Source organism: Hyla sarda, chromosome 7, assembly GCF_029499605.1.
Source record: "Hyla sarda isolate aHylSar1 chromosome 7, aHylSar1.hap1, whole genome shotgun sequence".
Classification (NCBI taxonomy): domain Eukaryota; kingdom Metazoa; phylum Chordata; class Amphibia; order Anura; family Hylidae; genus Hyla; species Hyla sarda.
Window position 1 is genome coordinate 1,684,476 of NC_079195.1, and position 21,938 is coordinate 1,706,413.

The 21,938-nt window shown below is 50.2% G+C and overlaps 1 protein-coding gene across 4 annotated transcripts; it reads left to right on the forward strand.

Annotated features, from left to right (window-relative positions):
* Positions 1-2,606: 2,606 nt before the first annotated feature.
* Positions 2,607-21,018, forward strand: LOC130282611 (zinc finger protein 883-like). Of its 4 annotated transcripts, XM_056531026.1 has the most exons (5): positions 2,607-2,767; positions 5,522-5,617; positions 5,702-5,881; positions 8,403-8,523; positions 18,391-21,018. In XM_056531026.1, exons 2-5 carry the CDS (start codon positions 5,537-5,539, stop codon positions 20,391-20,393), a joined length of 2,385 nt encoding a protein of 794 aa, XP_056387001.1. In that variant the 5' UTR covers positions 2,607-2,767; positions 5,522-5,536; the 3' UTR covers positions 20,394-21,018. The 4 variants fall into 4 exon arrangements, with proteins under 4 accessions (XP_056387001.1, XP_056387002.1, XP_056387003.1 ...); XM_056531027.1 differs by lacking the exons at positions 2,607-2,767; positions 5,522-5,617; positions 5,702-5,881; positions 8,403-8,523 and adding an exon at positions 8,927-9,042; XM_056531028.1 differs by lacking the exons at positions 2,607-2,767; positions 5,522-5,617; positions 5,702-5,881; positions 8,403-8,523 and adding an exon at positions 12,922-12,948.
* Positions 21,019-21,938: the final 920 nt, after the last annotated feature.

Consider the following 21,938-nt stretch of genomic DNA (forward strand, 5'->3'; position numbering starts at 1 on the left):
AACACAGCTCAACTACAACACAAAGAGAAACACCGCAAACACAACTCAACTACAACACAAAGAGAAACACACCGCAAACACAGCTCAGCTACAACACAAAGAGAAACACCGCAAACACAGCTCAACTGCAACACAAAGAGAAACACCGCGAACACAGCTCAACTACAACACAAAGAGAAACACACCGCAAACACAGCTCAGCTACAACACAAAGAGAAACACTGCAAACACAGCTCAGCTACAACACAAAGAGAAACACACCGCAAACACAGCTCAACTACAACACAAAGAGAAACACACCGCAAACACAGCTCAGCTACAACACAAAGAGAAACACCGCAAACACAACTCAACTACAACACAAAGAGAAACACACCGCAAACACAGCTCAGCTACAACACAAAGAAACACCGCAAACACAACTCAACTACAACACAAAGAGAAACACCGCAAACACAACTCAACTACAACACAAAGAGAAACACACCGCAAACACAGCTCAGCTACAACACAAAGAGAAACACTGCAAACACAGCTCAGCTACAACACAAAGAGAAACACACCGCAAACACAGCTCAACTACAACACAAAGAGAAACACCGCAAACACAGCTCAACTACAACACAAAGAGAAACACACCGCAAACACAGCTCAACTACAACACAAAGAGAAACACCGCAAACACAACTCAACTACAACACAGAGAAACACCGCAAACACAACTCAACTACAACACAAAGAGAAACACCGCAAACACAACTCAACTACAATACAAAGAAAAACACACCGCAAACACAGCTCAACTACAACACAAAGAGAAACACCGCAAACACAACTCAACTACAACACAAAGAGAAACACCGCAAACACAGCTCAACTACAACACAAAGAGAAACACCGCAAACACAGCTCAACTACAACACAAAGAGAAACACACCGCAAACACAGCTCAGCTACAACACAAAGAGAAACACTGCAAACACAGCTCAGCTACAACACAAAGAGAAACACACCGCAAACACAGCTCAACTACAACACAAAGAGAAACACCGCAAACACAGCTCAACTACAACACAAAGAGAAACACACCGCAAACACAGCTCAACTACAACACAAAGAGAAACACCGCAAACACAACTCAACTACAACACAGAGAAACACCGCAAACACAACTCAACTACAACACAAAGAGAAACACCGCAAACACAACTCAACTACAATACAAAGAAAAACACACCGCAAACACAGCTCAACTACAACACAAAGAGAAACACCGCAAACACAACTCAACTACAACACAAAGAGAAACACACCGCAAACACAGCTCAGCTACAACACAGAGAAACACCGCAAACACAGCTCAACTACAACACAAAGAGAAACACCGCAAACACAACTCAACTACAACACAAAGAGAAACACCGCAAACACAGCTCAACTACACACCTGTATTATCCAGGGATTAAAAAAAAAGCGCCACCCCTTGTCCTTAGGAGGGGGAGGGGCTGTTTTTGGAAGAAATCATCTGTTTTTCTAATCCTGGAGAACCATTTTAACATGGATGTCCAGCTGCTGAAAAACTACAACTCCCAGCATGTTCAGACAGCTGTTCCCCAACCCTGGTGCCTCCAGCTGCTGCAAAACTACAACTCCCAGCATGTTCAGACAGCTGTTCCCCAACCCTGGTGCCTCCAGCTGCTGAAAAACTACAACTCCCAGCATGTTCAGACAGCTGTTCCCCAACCCTGGTGCCTCCAGCTGCTGAAAAACTACAACTCCCAGCATGTTCAGACAGCTGTTCCCCAACCCTGGTGCCTCCAGCTGCTGAAAAACTACAACTCCCAGCATGCCCAGACAGCTGTTCCCCAACCCTGGTGCCTCCAGCTGTTGCAAAACTACAACTCCCAGCATGCCCAGACAGCTGTTCCCCAACACTGGTGCCTCCAGCTGTTGCAAAACTACAATTCCCAGCATGTTCAGACAGCTGTTCCCCAACCCTGGTGCCTCCAGCTGTTACAAAACTACAACTCCCAGCATGCTCAAACAACTGTTCCCCAATCTTGGTGCCTCCAGCTGTTGCAAAACTACAACTCCCAGCCATTGGTTGTCCGGGCATGTTGGGAGTTGTAGTTTTGCAACATCTGGAGGGCCACAGTTTGGAGACCACTGACATACACACCTTGCATGCTGCATAATGTAAACACAGCTCAATACGCACGCCGCAGCACGATATACGCTGTGGGTACAATCACGGTGACAAACTCAGCTCTGCTACATCAACGAGAGCTCTGTTGCGTGTGCGGCATAGCAGTGCCGACTGTGTACGTACGGTTCTGGTTACAAACACAGCTCAGCGCCGTACGACTACAGGTCGGTCTTAATCAGAGTTGTAGTTTTGCAACATCTGGAGGGCCCCAGTTTGGAGACCACTAGTCTTATTATTATTATTATTTTCAACCTTACAAACTATGTAACACAATGAACCCTGCTGCGCGAGATGGCACCCAGCACGACAGCTCCACTACATCCAGCACCCTCACACTGCCCACCCAAGTGACCGGTCACATGACATCATCACATGTCGTCCTCATTGTCTGTGAACCATGATGCCGGAGGAGTGGTGGCCATTTTCTTGTGGCTCAGCGTCTGTCCACAGTGTGCGGGGGCTCCCAGGATCCTCTCTGCTTCCTGCTCCACACTTCTGCTGTGGGGGGGATTGGGGGTTGTTGTTGTGGTGGTGGAGGTGCGATAGTCTGCAGGATATCAGGTAAGAGGCCATAAGGGGGAGGGGGGACACATATTTATTACATTGATTGAAGGATCGGGCGGTGATGATGCTAAAATTCAGAAATAATTGATAGGAGGTCCCTATACTGGTGATGGGGAGATGATATTAGGGAGACCCCCCAGCAGAGCGCCCCCACATGGAGGAGTGACGCGCTGCAGCTCTATCATCTGGGAGCAATTCAATGAAATTCCCATAGACCCCTGTGTTACGGTCCACAGTGTTACCTGCAGCGTCCTCAGGGGTCAGGGGGCGTCTGATAAAGGAGGCGGAGCCATTGATGTCTGTGCATTATTTCCAGGTCACCTGGCCGGTTCGGGCAGGATTATAGATGTGCACATGATACGTTATCGATGCTTGTAGGTAAATGCTGAAACTGCAGCCAAAATGTGTCCCCCCTGTAAGTGTAATCAAGTCTGCATGGGGGCTAGGGGTTACCTGCAGTGTCCTCGGGGGGCTAGGGGTTACCTGCAGTGTCCTCGGGGGGCTAGGGGTTACCTGCAGTGTCCTCGGGGGGCTAGGGGTTACCTGCAGTGTCCTCGGGGGGCTAGGGGTTACCTGCAGTGTCCTCGGGGGGCTAGGGGTTACCTGCAGTGTCCTCGGGGGGCTAGGGGTTACCTGCAGTGTCCTCGGGGGGCTAGGGGTTACCTGCAGTGTCCTCTGGGGGGCTAGGGGTTACCTGCAGTGTCCTCTGGGGGCTAGGGGTTACCGGCAGTGTCCTCGGGGGGCTAGGGGTTACCTGCAGTGTCCTCGGGGGGGCTAGGGGTTATCTGCAGTGTCCTCGGGGGGCTAGGGGTTACCTGCAGTGTCCTCGGGGGGCTAGGGGTTACCTGCAGTGTCCTCGGGGGGCTAGGGGCTACCTGCAGTGTCCTCGGGGGGCTAGGGGCTACCTGCAGTGTCCTCGGGGGGCTAGGGGTTACCTGCAGTGTCCTCGGGGGGCTAGGGGTTACCTGCAGTGTCCTCGGGGGGCTAGGGGTTACCTGCAGTGTCCTCGGGGGGCTAGGGGTTACCTGCAGTGTCCTCGGGGGGGCTAGGGGTTACCGGCAGTGTCCTCGGGGGGCTAGGGGTTACCGGCAGTGTCCTCGGGGGGGGCTAGGGGTTACCTGCAGTGTCCTCGGTGGGCTAGGGGTTACCTGCAGTGTCCTCGGGGGGCTAGGGGTTACCTGCAGTGTCCTCGGGGGGCTAGGGGTTACCTGCAGTGTCCTCGGGGGGCTAGGGGTTACCGGCAGTGTCCTCGGGGGGGGCTAGGGGTTACCGGCAGTGTCCTCGGGGGGGGCTAGGGGTTACCGGCAGTGTCCTCGGGGGGGGCTAGGGGTGACCGGCAGTGTCCTCGGGGGGCTAGGGGTGACCGGCAGTGTCCTCGGGGGGCTAAGGGTTACCGGCAGTGTCCTCGGGGGGCTAAGGGTTACCGGCAGTGTCCTCGGGGGGCTAGGGGTTACCGGCAGTGTCCTCGGGGGGCTAGGGGTTACCTGCAGTGTCCTCGGGGGGCTAGGGGTTACCTGCAGTGTCCTCGGGGGGCTAGGGGTTACCTGCAGTGTCCTCGGGGGGCTAGGGGTTACCTGCAGTGTCCTCGGGGGGGCTAGGGGTTACACTGCAGTGTCCTCGGGGGGGGGGGGGGGCTAGGGGTTACCTGCAGTGTCCTCGGGGGGCTAGGGGTTACCTGCAGTGTCCTCGGGGGGCTAGGGGTTACCTGCAGTGTCCTTGGGGGGGCTAGGGGCTACCTGCAGTGTCCTCGGGGGGCTAGGGGCTACCTGCAGTGTCCTCGGGGGGCTAGGGGTTACCGGCAGTGTCCTCGGGGGGCTAGGGGTTACCGGCAGTGTCCTCGGGGGGCTAGGGGTTACCTGCAGTGTCCTCGGGGGGGCTAGGGGTTACCTGCAGTGTCCTCGGGGGGCTAGGGGTTACCTGCAGTGTCCTCGGGGAACTAGGGGTTACCGGCAGTGTCCTCGGGGGGCTAGGGGTTACCTGCAGTGTCCTCGGGGGGCTAGGGGTTACCGGCAGTGTCCTCGGGGGGCTAGGGGGTTACCGGCAGTGTCCTCGGGGGGGCTAGGGGGTTACCGGCAGTGTCCTCGGGGGGGCTAGGGGGTTACCGGCAGTGTCCTCGGGGGGGCTAGGGGGTTACCGGCAGTGTCCTCGGGGGGGCTAGGGGTGACCGGCAGTGTCCTCGGGGGGCTAGGGGTGACCGGCAGTGTCCTCGGGGGGCTAGGGGTGACCTGCAGTGTCCTCGGGGGGGATAGGGGGTTACCTGCAGTGTCCTCGGGGGGGATAGGGGGTTACCTGCAGTGTCCTCGGGGGGCTAGGGGTTACCTGCAGTGTCCTCGGGGGATAGGGGTTACCTGCAGTGTCCTCGGGGGGCTAGGGGTTACCTGCAGTGTCCTCGGGGGGCTAGGGGTTACCTGCAGTGTCCTCGGGGGATAGGGGTTACCTGCAGTGTCCTCGGGGGGCTAGGGGTTACCACTGGTGTTCTCGGGGGATAGGGGTTACCACTGGTGTTCTCGTGGGTCTAGGGTGGAAATATGGAGAAGCCTCCTCATAGTGGAGATCCGGTCCAGTGTGAAGTTCTGTATCATGTATTTTGGTCCTGACACTTTTTAGGACAGTAGGTAAAGGGGGTGCAGAGGTGACAGTCCCCCCACCACCGGCCTGGAGCCCAAATGACACGTGGTGGGGGTTACATATTTGTTTTAGGGGCCCAGGAGCTTCATCTTACTCCTCTGACCAGTGCATTCTCTCGTACAGTCTGACCGACCGCGGATGATGGATGAACATGAGGATGAGATGGCCACCAAGATCTTACACCTCACCCTGGAGATGATCTGCTTCCTGACTGGAGAGGTGAGGGATTCTGGGAATTGGCATTTTTTACGGATCTCGTCACAACTCCGATGTATGTAGTCATACGTGTCTCTCCAACCGTAGGACTGCACCGTAGTGAAGAAGAAATCCGGTGAACATGTGACCCGCAGTACTCGTCCCTGTGTGTTAGGAGTACGGAGCAGCCCCATGAAGAAGCCTCCACCGAACTCGCATAGGAGAAACAATGAGCAAAAGATCCTGCTGGATCTCACCAACAAGATCCTCGAGCTGCTGACTGGAGAGGTGACCCTGCTGGGACATTATACAGTAATGGAGGGGTCTGGTGATGATTAGAGAGGTGACACTGCGGGGACATTATACAGTAATGGAGGGGTCTGGTGAGGATTAGAGAGGTGACACTGCTGGGACATAATACAGTAATGGAGGGGTCTGGTGATGACTGGAGAGGTGACCCTGCTGGGACATTATACAGTAATGGAGGGGTCTGGTGATGATTAGAGAGGTGACACTGCGGGGACATTATACAGTAATGGAGGGGTCTGGTGATGACTGGAGAGGTGACACTGCTGGGACATTATACAGTAATGGAGGGGTCTGGTGATGACTGGAGAGGTGACACTGCTGGGACATTATACAGTAATGGAGGGGTCTGGTGATGAGAGGTGACACTGCTGGGACATTATACAGTAATGGAGGGGTCTGGTGATGACTGGAGAGGTGACACTGCTGGGACATTATACAGTAATGGAGGGGTCTGGTGATGACTGGAGAGGTGACACTGCTGGACATTATACAGTAATGGAGGGGTCTGGTGATGATTAGAGAGGTGACACTGCTGGGACATTATACAGTAATGGAGGGGTCTGGTGATGACTGGAGAGGTGACACTGCTGGACATTATACAGTAATGGAGGGGTCTGGTGATGATTAGAGAGGTGACACTGCTGGGACATTATACAGTAATGGAGGGGTCTGGTGATGACTGGAGAGGTGACACTGCTGGACATTATACAGTAATGGAGGGGTCTGATGATGACTGGAGAGATGACACTGCTGGGACATTATACAGTAATGGAGGGGTCTGGTGATGAGAGGTGACACTGCTGGGACATTATACAGTAATGGAGGGGTCTGGTGATGACTGGAGAGGTGACACTGCTGGGACATTATACAGTAATGGAGGGGTCTGGTGATGACTGGAGAGGTGACACTGCTGGGACATTATACAGTAATGGAGGGGTCTGGCGATGAGAGGTGACACTGCTGGGACATTATACAGTAATGGAGGAGTCCGGTGATGACTGGAGAGGTGACACTGCTGGGACATTATACAGTAATGGAGGAGTCCGGTGATGACTGGAGAGGTGACACTGCTGGGACATTATACAGTAATGGAGGGGTCTGGTGATGACTGGAGAGGTGACACTGCTGGGACATTATACAGTAATGGAGGGGTCTGGTGATGACTGGAGAGGTGACACTGATGGGACATTATATAGTAATGGAGGAGTCTGGTGATGATTAGAGAGGTGACACTGCTGGGACATTATACAGTAATGGAGGGGTCTGGTGATGACTGGAGAGGTGACACTGCTGGGACATTATACAGTAATGGAGGGGTCTGGTGATGACTGGAGAAGTGACACTGCTGGGACATCATACAGTAATGGAGGGGTCTGGTGATGATAAGAGAGGTGACACTGCTGGGACATTGTACAGTAATGGAGGGGTCTGGTGATGACTGGAGAGGTGACACTGCTGGACATTATACAGTAATGGAGGGGTCTGGTGATGATTAGAGAGGTGACACTGCTGGGACATTATACCGTAATGGAGGGGTCTGGTGATGATTAGAGAGGTGACACTGCTGGACATTATACAGTAATGGAGGGGTCTGGTGATGATTAGAGAGGTGACCCTGCTGGGACATTATACAGTAATGGAGGGGTCTGGTGATAACTGGAGAGGTGACACTGCTGGGACATTATACAGTAATGGAGGGGTCTGGTGATGACTGGAGAGGTGACACTGCTGGGACATTATACAGTAATGGAGGGGTCTGGTGATGATTAGAGAGGTGACACTGCTGGGACATTATATAGTAATGGAGGGGTCTGGTGATGATTAGAGAGGTGACACTGCTGGGACATTATACAGTAATGGAGGGGTCTGGTGATGATTAGAGAGGTGACACTGCTGGGACATTATACAGTAATGGAGGGGTCTGGTGATGACTGGAGAGGTGACACTGCTGGGACATTATACAGTAATGGAGGGGTCTGGTGATGACTGGAGAGGTGACACTGCTGGGACATTATATAGTAATGGAGGGGTCTGGTGATGATTAGAGAGGTGACACTGCTGGGACATTATACAGTAATGGAGGGGTCTGGTGATGACTGGAGAGGTGACACTGCTGGGACATTATATAGTAATGGAGGGGTCTGGTGATGATTAGAGAGGTGACACTGCTGGGACATTATACAATAATGGAGGGGTCTGGTGATGACTGGAGAGGTGACACTGCTGGGACATTATATAGTAATGGAGGGGTCTGGTGATGATTAGAGAGGTGACACTGCTGGGACATTATACAATAATGGAGGGGTCTGGTGATGACTGGAGAGGTGACACTGCTGGGACATTATACAGTAATGGAGGGGTCTGGTGATGATTAGAGAGGTGACACTGCTGGGATATTATACAGTAATGGAGGGGTCTGGTGATGATTAGAGAGGTGACACTGCTGGGACATTATACAGTAATGGAGGGGTCTGGTGATGACGGTATCATTGTGTGTCAGGTTCCTATAAGGTGTCAGGATGTGGCGGTCTATTTCTCCATGGAGGAGTGGGAGTATGTAGAAGGACACAAGGATCTGTACCTGGACATTATGGAGGACCCCCGGCCCCTCACATCACCAGGTAAGAGGAGAATAATCTCTGTCTTGGATTGTTACTCTATATAATGTATGTTGGGTGTTAGAATAATGGACTCATAAGACCACGGTGCAGAGTCGGTGACCAGGTCTGGACAGGTCTTATACTCGCTGTGATGTAAGGACCTGGACTGGTGACTGTGGTGGCTTCGGCATCTTTAAGACTCTTAAGAGTAGGAAGGAGGAGGAAGAAAGGAGAAGGAAGAAAGGAGGAGGAGGGAGGAGGAGGAAGAAAGGAGGAGGAGGAGGAAGGAAGGAGGACTCTGTATCCTCCACTCACTGGGGGAGATTTATGAAAACCCGTCCAGAGGAAAAGTTGCTGAGTTGTCCATAACAACCAATCAGATCACTGCCTTCATTTTCAGAGGCCTTTTCAGAAAAGAAAGTGATAAAGCGATCTGATTGGTTGCTATGAGCAACTCAGCAACATTTCCCCTGCACAGGTTTTGATAAATCTCCCCCGTTGTGTCCGCTGTCGGTCCCAGGACCGGTGTATGATGCTGCGGTGAGTGTCCTGTCTGTACGCCTTGTATTACGGACTCTATAGTCTCCCCCATTGTGTCCGCTGTCGGTCCCAGGACCGGTGTATGAGGCTGCGGTGAGTGTCCTGTCTGTACGCCTTGTATTACGGACTCTATAGTCTCCCCCATTGTGTCCGCTGTCGGTCCCAGGACCGGTGTATGATGCTGCGGTGAGTGTCCTGTCTGTACACCTTGTATTACGGACTCTATAGTCTCCCCCATTGTGTCCGCTGTCGGTCCCAGGACCGGTGTATGAGGCTGCGGTGAGTGTCCTGTCTGTACACCTTGTATTACGGACTCTATAGTCTCCCCCATTGTGTCCGCTGTCGGTCCCAGGACCGGTGTATGAGGCTGCGGTGAGTGTCCTGTCTGTACACCTTGTATTACGGACTCTATAGTCTCCCCCATTGTGTCCGCTGTCGGTCCCAGGACCGGTGTATGATGCTGCGGTGAGTGTCCTGTCTGTACGCCTTGTATTACGGACTCTATAGTCTCCCCCATTGTGTCCGCTGTCGGTCCCAGGACCGGTGTATGATGCTGCGGTGAGTGTCCTGTCTGTACGCCTTGTATTACGGACTCTATAGTCTCCCCCATTGTGTCCGCTGTCGGTCCCAGGACCGGTGTATGATGCTGCGGTGAGTGTCCTGTCTGTACACCTTGTATTACGGACTCTATAGTCTCCCCCATTGTGTCCGCTGTCGGTCCCAGGACCGGTGTATGAGGCTGCGGTGAGTGTCCTGTCTGTACACCTTGTATTACGGACTCTATAGTCTCCCCCATTGTGTCCGCTGTCGGTCCCAGGACCGGTGTATGAGGCTGCGGTGAGTGTCCTGTCTGTACACCTTGTATTACGGACTCTATAGTCTCCCCCATTGTGTCCGCTGTCGGTCCCAGGACCGGTGTATGAGGCTGCGGTGAGTGTCCTGTCTGTACACCTTGTATTACGGACTCTATAGTCTCCCCCGTTGTGTCCGCTGTCGGTCCCAGGACCGGTGTATGAGGCTGCGGTGAGTGTCCTGTCTGTACACCTTGTATTACGGACTCTATAGTCTCCCCCATTGTGTCCGCTGTCGGTCCCAGGACCGGTGTATGATGCTGCGGTGAGTGTCCTGTCTGTACACCTTGTATTACGGACTCTATAGTCTCCCCCATTGTGTCCGCTGTCTGTCCCAGGACCGGTGTATGAGGCTGCGGTGAGTGTCCTGTCTGTACACCTTGTATTACGGACTCTATAGTCTCCCCCATTGTGTCCGCTGTCGGTCCCAGGACCGGTGTATGAGGCTGCGGTGAGTGTCCTGTCTGTACACCTTGTATTACGGACTCTATAGTCTCCCCCATTGTGTCCGCTGTCGGTCCCAGGACCGGTGTATGATGCTGCGGTGAGTGTCCTGTCTGTACACCTTGTATTACGGACTCTATAGTCTCCCCCATTGTGTCCGCTGTCGGTCCCAGGACCGGTGTATGATGCTGCGGTGAGTGTCCTGTCTGTACACCTTGTATTACGGACTCTATAGTCTCCCCCATTGTGTCCGCTGTCGGTCCCAGGACCGGTGTATGATGCTGCGGTGAGTGTCCTGTCTGTACGCCTTGTATTACGGACTCTATAGTCTCCCCCATTGTGTCCGCTGTCGGTCCCAGGACCGGTGTATGAGGCTGCGGTGAGTGTCCTGTCTGTACGCCTTGTATTACGGACTCTATAGTCTCCCCCATTGTGTCCGCTGTCGGTCCCAGGACCGGTGTATGATGCTGCGGTGAGTGTCCTGTCTGTACGCCTTGTATTACGGACTCTATAGTCTCCCCCATTGTGTCCGCTGTCGGTCCCAGGACTGGTGTATGATGCTGCGGTGAGTGTCCTGTCTGTACGCCTTGTATTACGGACTCTATAGTCTCCCCCATTGTGTCCGCTGTCGGTCCCAGGACCGGTGTATGAGGCTGCGGTGAGTGTCCTGTCTGTACACCTTGTATTACGGACTCTATAGTCTCCCCCATTGTGTCCGCTGTCGGTCCCAGGACCGGTGTATGAGGCTGCGGTGAGTGTCCTGTCTGTACACCTTGTATTACGGACTCTATAGTCTCCCCCGTTGTGTCCGCTGTCGGTCCCAGGACCGGTGTATGAGGCTGCGGTGAGTGTCCTGTCTGTACACCTTGTATTACTGACTCTATAGTCTCCCCCATTGTGTCCGCTGTCGGTCCCAGGACCGGTGTATGATGCTGCGGTGAGTGTCCTGTCTGTACACCTTGTATTACGGACTCTATAGTCTCCCCCATTGTGTCCGCTGTCTGTCCCAGGACCGGTGTATGAGGCTGCGGTGAGTGTCCTGTCTGTACACCTTGTATTACGGACTCTATAGTCTCCCCCATTGTGTCCGCTGTCGGTCCCAGGACCGGTGTATGAGGCTGCGGTGAGTGTCCTGTCTGTACACCTTGTATTACGGACTCTATAGTCTCCCCCATTGTGTCCGCTGTCGGTCCCAGGACCGGTGTATGATGCTGCGGTGAGTGTCCTGTCTGTACACCTTGTATTACGGACTCTATAGTCTCCCCCATTGTGTCCGCTGTCGGTCCCAGGACCGGTGTATGATGCTGCGGTGAGTGTCCTGTCTGTACACCTTGTATTACGGACTCTATAGTCTCCCCCATTGTGTCCGCTGTCGGTCCCAGGACCGGTGTATGATGCTGCGGTGAGTGTCCTGTCTGTACGCCTTGTATTACGGACTCTATAGTCTCCCCCATTGTGTCCGCTGTCGGTCCCAGGACCGGTGTATGATGCTGCGGTGAGTGTCCTGTCTGTACACCTTGTATTACGGACTCTATAGTCTCCCCCATTGTGTCCTCTGTCGGTCCCAGGACCGGTGTATGATGCTGCGGTGAGTGTCCTGTCTGTACACCTTGTATTACGGACTCTATAGTCTCCCCCATTGTGTCCGCTGTCGGTCCCAGGACCGGTGTATGAGGCTGCGGTGAGTGTCCTGTCTGTACACCTTGTATTATGGACTCTATAGTCTCCCCCATTGTGTCCGCTGTCGGTCCCAGGACCGGTGTATGAGGCTGCGGTGAGTGTCCTGTCTGTACACCTTGTATTACGGACTCTATAGTCTCCCCCATTGTGTCCGCTGTCGGTCCCAGGACCGGTGTATGAGGCTGCGGTGAGTGTCCTGTCTGTACACCTTGTATTACGGACTCTATAGTCTCCCCCATTGTGTCCGCTGTCGGTCCCAGGACCGGTGTATGATGCTGCGGTGAGTGTCCTGTCTGTACACCTTGTATTACGGACTCTATAGTCTCCCCCATTGTGTCCGCTGTCGGTCCCAGGACCGGTGTATGAGGCTGCGGTGAGTGTTCTGTCTGTACACCTTGTATTACGGACTCTATAGTCTCCCCCATTGTGTCCGCTGTCGGTCCCAGGACCGGTGTATGATGCTGCGGTGAGTGTCCTGTCTGTACGCCTTGTATTACGGACTCTATAGTCTCCCCCATTGTGTCCGCTGTCGGTCCCAGGACCGGTGTATGATGCTGCGGTGAGTGTCCTGTCTGTACACCTTGTATTACGGACTCTATAGTCTCCCCCATTGTGTCCGCTGTCGGTCCCAGGACCGGTGTATGAGGCTGCGGTGAGTGTCCTGTCTGTACACCTTGTATTACGGACTCTATAGTCTCCCCCATTGTGTCCGCTGTCGGTCCCAGGACCGGTGTATGATGCTGCGGTGAGTGTCCTGTCTGTACGCCTTGTATTACGGACTCTATAGTCTCCCCCATTGTGTCCGCTGTCGGTCCCAGGACCGGTGTATGATGCTGCGGTGAGTGTCCTGTCTGTACACCTTGTATTACGGACTCTATAGTCTCCCCCATTGTGTCCGCTGTCGGTCCCAGGACCGGTGTATGATGCTGCGGTGAGTGTCCTGTCTGTACGCCTTGTATTACGGACTCTATAGTCTCCCCCATTGTGTCCGCTGTCGGTCCCAGGACCGGTGTATGAGGCTGCGGTGAGTGTCCTGTCTGTACACCTTGTATTACGGACTCTATAGTCTCCCCCATTGTGTCACAGTCACTGATCCTGAATGTGTGTCAGGTATTCTGTCCTCAGGCAGTCGGCCTACTGGGAATTTTCCCAGTATCCTGGTAGGCCAGTCCGGCCCTGGCTTTCACTGCAGTTTTTGAGCCAGAAGTGTATTTAACCCTTTCAGGACTGAGCATCTTTCCACTTTCATTTTTTCCTACTTACATTTTAAAAATCATAACCCTTTCAATTCTGCACCTGCAGACCCTATGAGGGCTTATATTTGGCGCCACCAATTCTACTTTGTAATGACATAATTTTACCAAAAATTCTACAGCGAAACCACCCAAAAAATATTTGTGGGACAAAATTGAATTAAAAAAAAAAAGCCATTTTGTAACTTTTGGGGGCTTCCGTTTCTACGCAGTGCATATTTCGGTATAAATGACCCCTTCTCTTTATTCTGTAGGTCTATACGGTTACAATGATCCCCGACTTTTATAGGTGATTTTGTCGCACTTCTGAGAAAAATCATAACTACATGCAGGAAAATTAATGTTTAAAATTGTCATCTTCTGACCCCTATAACTTTTTTATTTTTCTGCATACTGGCCGGTATGAGGGCTCATTTTTTGCGCAGTGATGTGAAGTTTTTAGCGGTACCATTTTTGTTTTGATTTTCTTTTTGATTGCCTTTTATTCATCTTTTCTGGTATAAAAAGTGACCAAAAATACGCTATGTTGGACTTTGGAATTTTGTGGCGCGTACACCATTGACCGTGTGGTTTAATTAACTATATATTTTTATAGTTTGGACATTTACGCATGCGGCGATACCACATATGTTTATATTTCTTTACATAGTTGGTTTTTTTTTGTTTGTTTTTTTTAAATGGAAAGAGGGGGGTGATTCAAACTTTTTATTAGGGAAGGGGTTAAATCACATTTATTAACTTTTTTTTTTACACTTTTTTTTTTACACTTTTTTTTTTACACTTTTTTTTTTTACACTTGTATACCCCCCCATAGGGGACTATAACATTGATTGCATACACTGTTCTGTGCCATAGCATTGCATTGATCGGTGTTTTCAATGCTCGATTGCTCCAGCCTGGATCTCAGATCGCCGATTGGATGCTGAGGAGGAATATAGGGACCCTCCTCGTGTGTCCTCAGCTGATCAGGATACCGCGGTTTCACCGTGTTGGTCCTGATCAGCCCGACTGAGCTGCCGGGAAGCATTTTTTTACATTTTAGCCACGGCGATCAACTTTGACCGTCACATCAAAGGGGTTAATACTGTTACATCATCGCGATCAGTGATGTCCAGTATTAGCCATGAGTCCCGGCTGTTGTTAGGTGCCCGTGACCCCGCGTTATATTGTAGGAAAGGGCAGAGGGTGTACAGGTACGCCCTTCGTCCTTAACAGGTTAAGACGAATGGGAAATATAAAAGATGGACGTAGGGAGAGATTTATCAAATCCTGTCCAGAGGAAAAGTTGCTGAGTTGCCCATAGCAACCAATCAGATCACTGCTTTCATTTTTCGGAGGCCTTTTCCAAAAGGAAAGAAGCGATCTGATTGGTTGCTATGAGCAACTCAGCAACTTTTCCTCTGGACGGGTTTTGATAAATCTCCCCCGTAAACTTTTGACTTTGGCTTAAAAACAACATTCCAAAAAATACCAGAAAAATACCTGTGTGGAAGCCTAGCCTAAACCTGATGTCCAGCCTAGTTAGTTAGAATATAAGTTAAGTTTTAGTGTAGGAATTGTCATTCTTATATATAAATGTTGTTCCCCAGTATCCTCGTGGGGACGAAGGGCGTACCTGTACATCCTTGTCTTCCTTCTATGACGCCCACTCAAGAGCTGAGCCCACGTCATAGCGGGGTGACCGGGGCTAATGCCAGACATCACTGATCATGGTGATGCCCAGCATCAACCCCTTAAAGGGGTACTCTACTGCCCCAGTGTTTGGAACATTTAGTTCCGAATGCTGGGTGCGTGCTGCGGGTGTCATGACGTCACCCACGCCCCCTCCCATAGACTTGCATTGAGGGGGTGTGGGATGATGTCACGACCCACGCAGCCCACACCCAGCGTTTGGAACAGAACGTTCTGTCATCAAATCTGGGCCATATAACCTACACGCAGCCTCTGTACTGTGCACAAAGTGTTTTTACCTTTTTGTCTTCCGTCCTTTATTACCCCACAAAACAGTTTTGATGGAAGCCGCACACAGTCGGATCGACGTGGCACGAGGTTCTCAATGCCTCACCGCCGCCACGCCTATCCCCTGCACGGCAGCGCTGGGACCTCTGTGTGATTGACACACAGGTTCTGGCACATCCGCCCCTTTGCTTATTTCCCATGCGCACCGCGACGTGTCGTCATGCTCTGCTGATCAAAAAAACTTTATTCAGATGTGCCCCTTTATTATTACTGAATATCTAATACTGCCCGCTATCCTCTTCTTTCTTGCTGTGCCGGTGACTGGAGACGCGCGCTCTGTTGCTTCTATTGTCACTGGGCATGTGCACTGAGGAGGTGGGCGGCGGGAGCGAGCGCTTGCCATGACGACACGACGCGGCGCGCACGGGGAATAAGCGAAGGGGCGCATGCACTGGGACCTGTGTGTCCACGCCTATCCGACTGTGTGTCCTCGCACCACGCCTATCCGACTGTGTGTCCTCGCACCACGCCTATCCGACTGTGTGCGGCTTCCTTCAAAACAGTTTTTTGGGTAATAAAGGACGGCAGACAGAAGGTAAAAACACTGCCTAATACACAATGTGCACAGTACAGAGGCTGTGTGTAGGTTATATGGCCCAGATTTGATGACAGTTGCGCTTTAAACGTAACAATCAAAGTTGATTGCGGCATCCAAAATGTTAAAAACACATCCCAACCGCTCAGCCGTGCCGTTGTGAGGTGAACAAATCAAACCCGTGAAAAAATTGGACGACTCCTCCCCTTCGCTCTCCGAAGTTTGCCGAAGCTAGAGCGGGGAGCAGCGAGGGCAGAGCGGGGAGGAGCGAGGGCAGAGCGGGGAGGAGCGAGGGCAGAGCGGGGAGGAGCGAGGGCAGAGCGGGGAGGAGCGAGGGCAGAGCGGGGAGGAGCGAGGGCAGAGCGGGGAGGAGCGAGGGCAGAGCGGGGAGGAGCGAGGGCAGAGCGGGGAGGAGCGAGGGCAGAGCGGGGAGGAGCGAGGGCAGAGCGGGGAGGAGCGAGGGCAGAGCGGGGAGGAGCGAGGGCAGAGCGGGGAGGAGCGAGGGCAGAGCCATGGCTTTGCCCTCGCTCCTCCCCGCTCTAGCTTCGGCAAACTTCGGAGAGCGAAGGGGAGGAGTGGTCCGATTCTTTTTCACGGGTTTGATTTTTTTTCACCTCACACCGTGAAACCGCAGTGTCCTGATCAGCTGAGAGGAGGGCAGGAGGGCCCTTACATGCCTCCCTGCCGTCTCATCTGTCCCTTGATGCTCCAATCAGCTATGGCAGGCTGAAGCAGCAGAGCACCAATAACACACTGATCTATGCTATGGCATAACATTGAACAGTGTATGCAATCTAATGATTATATGTAATAGAACCCTATGGGGACTAAACAATAGTATTAAAAAAATAGTGATTAAAAAAAGTGTTAAAAAAAATAAGTGAATAAAACCCTTTCCCTAATAAAAGTTTGAATTGCCCCCTTTTCACATAAAAAAATAAATAAACATATGTGGTATCGCTGCGTGCGTAAATGTCCGAACTATAAAAATGTAAAGTTACTTTAACCGGACGGTCAATGGCGTAAACGTAAAAAAATACCAAAGTCCAGAATTGTCTATTTTTTGTATTGTATACCCTAAAAAATGTCTAAAAAGCGATCAAAAATCCCAGCAAAACAAAAATGGTACAGATAAAAACTTCAGATCACGCTGCAAGAAATGAGCCTCATACAGCAGTGTATATGGAAAAATAATAACGTTATATATTATTTTTTCAAAGTAAAACAAAATCAAACCTATATGTTTGGTATCATTTTAGGTTCAAATGGTTTTTATTGAATTTTTCAAGAATTTTTACAATACAATAAACAAGGCGATTACAACAGTATGGCCAAAAGGAAAACAGTATAAAACAAATAAAATGATAACATTTTGTACATAAATATATATAACAGTGTAAAAACATCACTCAGTAAATGTCCTGCAGAGACCGTATCCTTTTAATCATATGGCCCAACATAATAAATATAAGGTGTCATATTTTGCCAAAAAGTGCACAGCGTAGAATTGGAAGCCCCCAAAATTTACAAAATGGCAGGTTTTTATTTCAAATTTGCCCCAGAAATACATTTTATTTTATTTTTTGCCCAAGATTTTGTGGTAAAATGATTCATGTCAATACAAAGTAAAATTGTTCATAACCCAAATCTGATGACCATAGTTTTTTTTTTTTTCTGTAAGTTGTCCATACACGTTAGATGAATGTCTGCTGGACTCGCCAATTACGGCACAACCGGCCTTTGGTCTTCTGTATATTAACTCTTGTTGTGAACGGAGAAAAAGACCTTGGAGAGGCGCTGCTGGTTCCAAATTGGATGTAATAAACCAAAGCCAGAGATGCAGGTGTACAAAACACTGGAGGGTTTATTATGAATGGATAAAACAAATAAAAGGAAATTACGCGTTTCGGGGGAGCCACCCCCTTCTACTGAACTGAAGAAGGGGTGGCTCCCCCGAAACACGTAATCTCCTTTTATTTGGTTTATCCATTCATTATAAAACCTCCAGTGCTTTGGAACCAGCAGCGCCTCTCCAAGGTCTTTTTCTCCATTCACTACAAGTCTTCATCCAGGATTGGTTCTTTCTTTTCTGCAGCATTTTCGGTTATATTGTAACCCCATCTGTTGGCTGATACGCAAGTTTTTACTTGCTCCAAGGTGAGCAGCCACTACATAGGGGTTAGACGCCCCATCTCTTATCTTTCCTATTACCAAACTGTATCACACGAGACGCCCCCTCCGGTCTCTTTTTTTCTTATACCAGCATACTGTATATGAAGGTTTTGTTACTTGGCCATATGGATTTCAACATGCCTGATCTTTTAGTTTTTGGGGAGATAATCCACCACCAGAGAAGTCTTGAAGTTGCTTGTTCATCACTCCCCTGTACGCGTGCCTGAGTGTGCGAGTGTTTGTGTGTGCGGTGAGGCGGTCAGGAGAGATTGCTGCCGACCTCAACTAGTCCAGGTTTCTGCTAAAATACTTTTGTGATGTGGCAGCTATAAAGATGTTGGTTTTGTTTTCCCGGAGTGTAGACCATAACAATCTAATTCTTTCTCTCCTTTAGATGTTCCTGAGAAAACTTTGTCCCCGTCTCCAGAGTCCATAAAGAAGCCGGTCAGATCCCTCAGACCGAATCCGATGAGTAAAACAACGTCCATGAAGGACAAATGTCTCCCCGATAGAGAACATGTAGATGACACCAGTTGTATATCCATTGAAGATGCAGAAGTCTATCGGTCTACTGTCCTCGAAAAGGACCCAGATGTACAGATCATAGAGGACGATATTCATGTACACGCACGTCGCACACAGCACGCGTCTAGTATGGAAGAATCCATTTCAAGTCTTGAGGGAAGTCTTGTAGATGTCCAGGTCAATACTTATCCATCTATCCATATAAAGGAGGAATCGTCTTGGGATGAGGACAACACTATTTATATACCCACGGATGACATTGAATATCCATCTGGTCATATTAAGGAAGAGCTGGTCTCATGGGAAGAAGGAGAGAACCTCAGCAACGAGATCTATATCCCCTCCGAGATAATGCAGCAATATCTTTCTAACCAGATAGGCATCGACTCGATCTCATTCGAAGAGTTGGCCAAACACGGCTACAACCAGTTTCCCAAATATCAAAGAGCTCCTATGGGTGAGGCCCTGTACGAATGTACTGAGTGTGGGAAATATTTTCTAAACAGCACTCAGCTTGTCGTCCATCAGAGATCGCACTGCAGACCCAAGTCCTACAACTTCCCTGAGAAGAACAATATGGGGCATCAGGGGAAATTTCACTACAACAAGCTACCCTTCCAGTGCCCGGAATGTGGTAAACAATTCCTTGAGAAGGGAAAGTTAGTGCGCCATATAAAGTCTCACACGGGGGAGAAACCTTACGCATGTTCACAATGTGACAAAAGATTCCTCGAAAATTGGAAGTTGATCCGGCACCAAAAAACGCACGTGGCAGAGAAGGGCTACTGCTGTTACGAATGTGGGAAACAGTTTCCGGACAAGGTGAAGTTAGTCAACCATCAAAAAATTCACACAGCAGCAAACAGTTTTCTATGCTCTGAATGTGGAATAGACTGTATGGATAGACCGTCGCTTCGCGCCCATCTGATGGCGCACACCGGAGAGAAACCGCACGAGTGTTTGGAATGTGGACAACTGTTTGCTTACAAGTCCTCACTCTCTGAACACAAGTTGATTCATTCGAGAGAACATCTCTATGTCAAGTCTGAATGTGATCAGTTCAATGACTTTCCAGAAACTTCCGAGACCAAGAAAGAGAAAATCCATGAGTGTTCTGAATGCGGGAAGTGTTTTTCGAGCAATTCTTTACTTGTCATCCATCAAAGATCTCATACAGGGGAGAGACCATTCAGATGTTCTGAATGTGGCAAATCTTTTGCCATCAATGCTCAACTTGTGAAGCATCTAAGGACTCACACAGGAGAGAAGCTATTTGAATGTTCCGAATGTGGGAAAGGCTTATCGTCAAACGCTGAGCTTGTTTCCCATTGGAGAATCCACACCGGAGAGAGACCTTATAAATGCAGCGAATGTGAAAAATGTTTCAGCATGAAGGCATCGTTGACAGAGCATCTAAGAATTCACACAGGGGAGAAACCTTATCTATGTTCTGAATGTGGAAAATGTTTTGCAGGGAAGTCAACGCTGCTTAAACACAAAAAGATCCACAAAGAAGAAAAGGAACACCTATGTTCTTATTGTGGGATGTGTTTCATGGACAGGGCCTCCTTAGTCACACATAAGAGAACTCACCAGATAATGGACAAGGAGGTCAAGCTCTACATATGTTCTGAATGTGGGAGATGTCTACGGCACAAGTCTTCCCTAGTGATACACCAGCGAAGTCACACAGGGGAAAAGCCATTTGCTTGTCTAGAATGTGGAAAATGTTTTATAAGCCAGTCGAAGCGGGCGGCCCATCGGAGAATCCACACTGGAGAGAAACCCTACGAGTGTTCTTTGTGCAGGAAGAGGTTCAGACTTTCCTCGCACCTCAGTAGACATAACAAAATCCACATGCAGAAGAAATAACTTGGAGAGAGGATCAAACCTGGTTCCATGGACTGGTCAGACATCTAGAAGAAAAGCCGTCTGGACTATAACCCTACGTGATGTTTTCTGGATGTTCACCAAGATCACGTGTGATCCTTCAATGTTCCATTAAGGAGACACCTCCTGTAGTAGGTCCAGGCTCTTACTAGATTAGATGCTGAAGTAGTGATAGAGACGTTCGGGCTGTGTTAGAGAATCTCGGGCTGTGATAGAGACGCTCAGGTTGTGATAGAGACGCTCGGGCTGTGATAGAGACGCTCGGGCTGTGATAGAGACGCTCGGGTTGTGATAGAGACGCTCGGGTTGTAGGACTTTATCACCCATGAGGTGGACGGTGAAACTTGAACTCTTGACCATCGTAGAAGGAATCGCCCGTCAGTTGAAGGTTTTTAGCTTCTTCAGGGGGACGATCCCGGTGAATGGTTTCTATTGTACTGTACTTTTGCCTCTTGATGTATATACGAGTTACCTGAGATGACCCCGTATCCTCGTCCTGCGGGATGGGTCGGAGATGACAACACCCTGTTAATACTAACTCTACTAAAACACATTTTTATGTAACGTAATAAATATACAATAAAAACCTGAAGTTTCTTCTCCAGGGTTTCACATCTTCTCTTCTATAAGTCATGATGTCGTCTCCTCCCAAACTGTTCACACGTTCCTGCATTGTCGGGGCTTCTCAATTCATCCCGAAGGGTCCGAGCTTCAGTAGGTGCCCATATGGACCAGCTTATGTTCTTAGAGGAGTATTGGGGGAGGTCGTGGTGCTCCAGCCATAGAACCTTCTTCGTGGAGCCCCATGGCCAAGTGTTGGTGGACTATAGTCCTGGAGAAGACTTTTTGATAGATTAAAGACGTTTGAGCCCTGGATTTGGGGGACACTGGACTCTATAAGTGCAGGGATGGGCAGCCATGATATAGACAGAAGTAATATGGTCAACCCTGCACTCCAGGGGAGGGAGGAGCCAAAGATGTGGGGAACAAATTGTTCTTCACGAATGTCCCGATTGTAAATGACCCATAGAACATTTTCTACTTGGGTGAGAGGCCGGAGGACCTGGTACTCCGCCCACAGACATCTTATCCCCTATCACCCAACATTCTAAACATTATGTTAAGAAAGCTGGGTTTCCGTGGCCAGGGATGTGACGTCACACCCAGACCCCCCCCCCCCCTGCCCTTGTGACATCAGGCCATGCCCCTCCATTCACGTCTATGGGAGGGGGCGTGACGACAATCACGCCCCCTCCCATAGACATGAATGAAGGGGGCGTGGTGTGACATCACATCTCCGACCGCGGAAACCCAGCATTCAAAAATACGGTTTAGAATTCCGGGTGCGGCACAGAGATCGCGAGACTCCCACAATCCTTTGGGAAAGAGGATAAGACATCTGTGGGCGGAGTACCCCTTTAATATTCATCCTATAGTCGTATAGACCTGGAACAGGCATGGACTTGTAAGGTTCCCTTTCCACCCATTGAGGTTTTTGTTTTTTTTAACAATAAAAATAAATAAATG

Excerpts from the sequence above, each read along its gene's own strand:
- LOC130282611 (XM_056531026.1), top strand. The coding sequence starts at position 5,537 with ATGATGGATGAACATGAGGATGAGATGGCCACCAAGATCTTACACCTC. Across the intron at positions 5,618-5,701 it reads TCTGCTTCCTGACTGGAGAG|GACTGCACCGTAGTGAAGAA; the intron begins GTGAGGGATTCT and ends CTCCAACCGTAG. Across the intron at positions 8,524-18,390 it reads CCGGCCCCTCACATCACCAG|ATGTTCCTGAGAAAACTTTG; the intron begins GTAAGAGGAGAA and ends TCTCTCCTTTAG.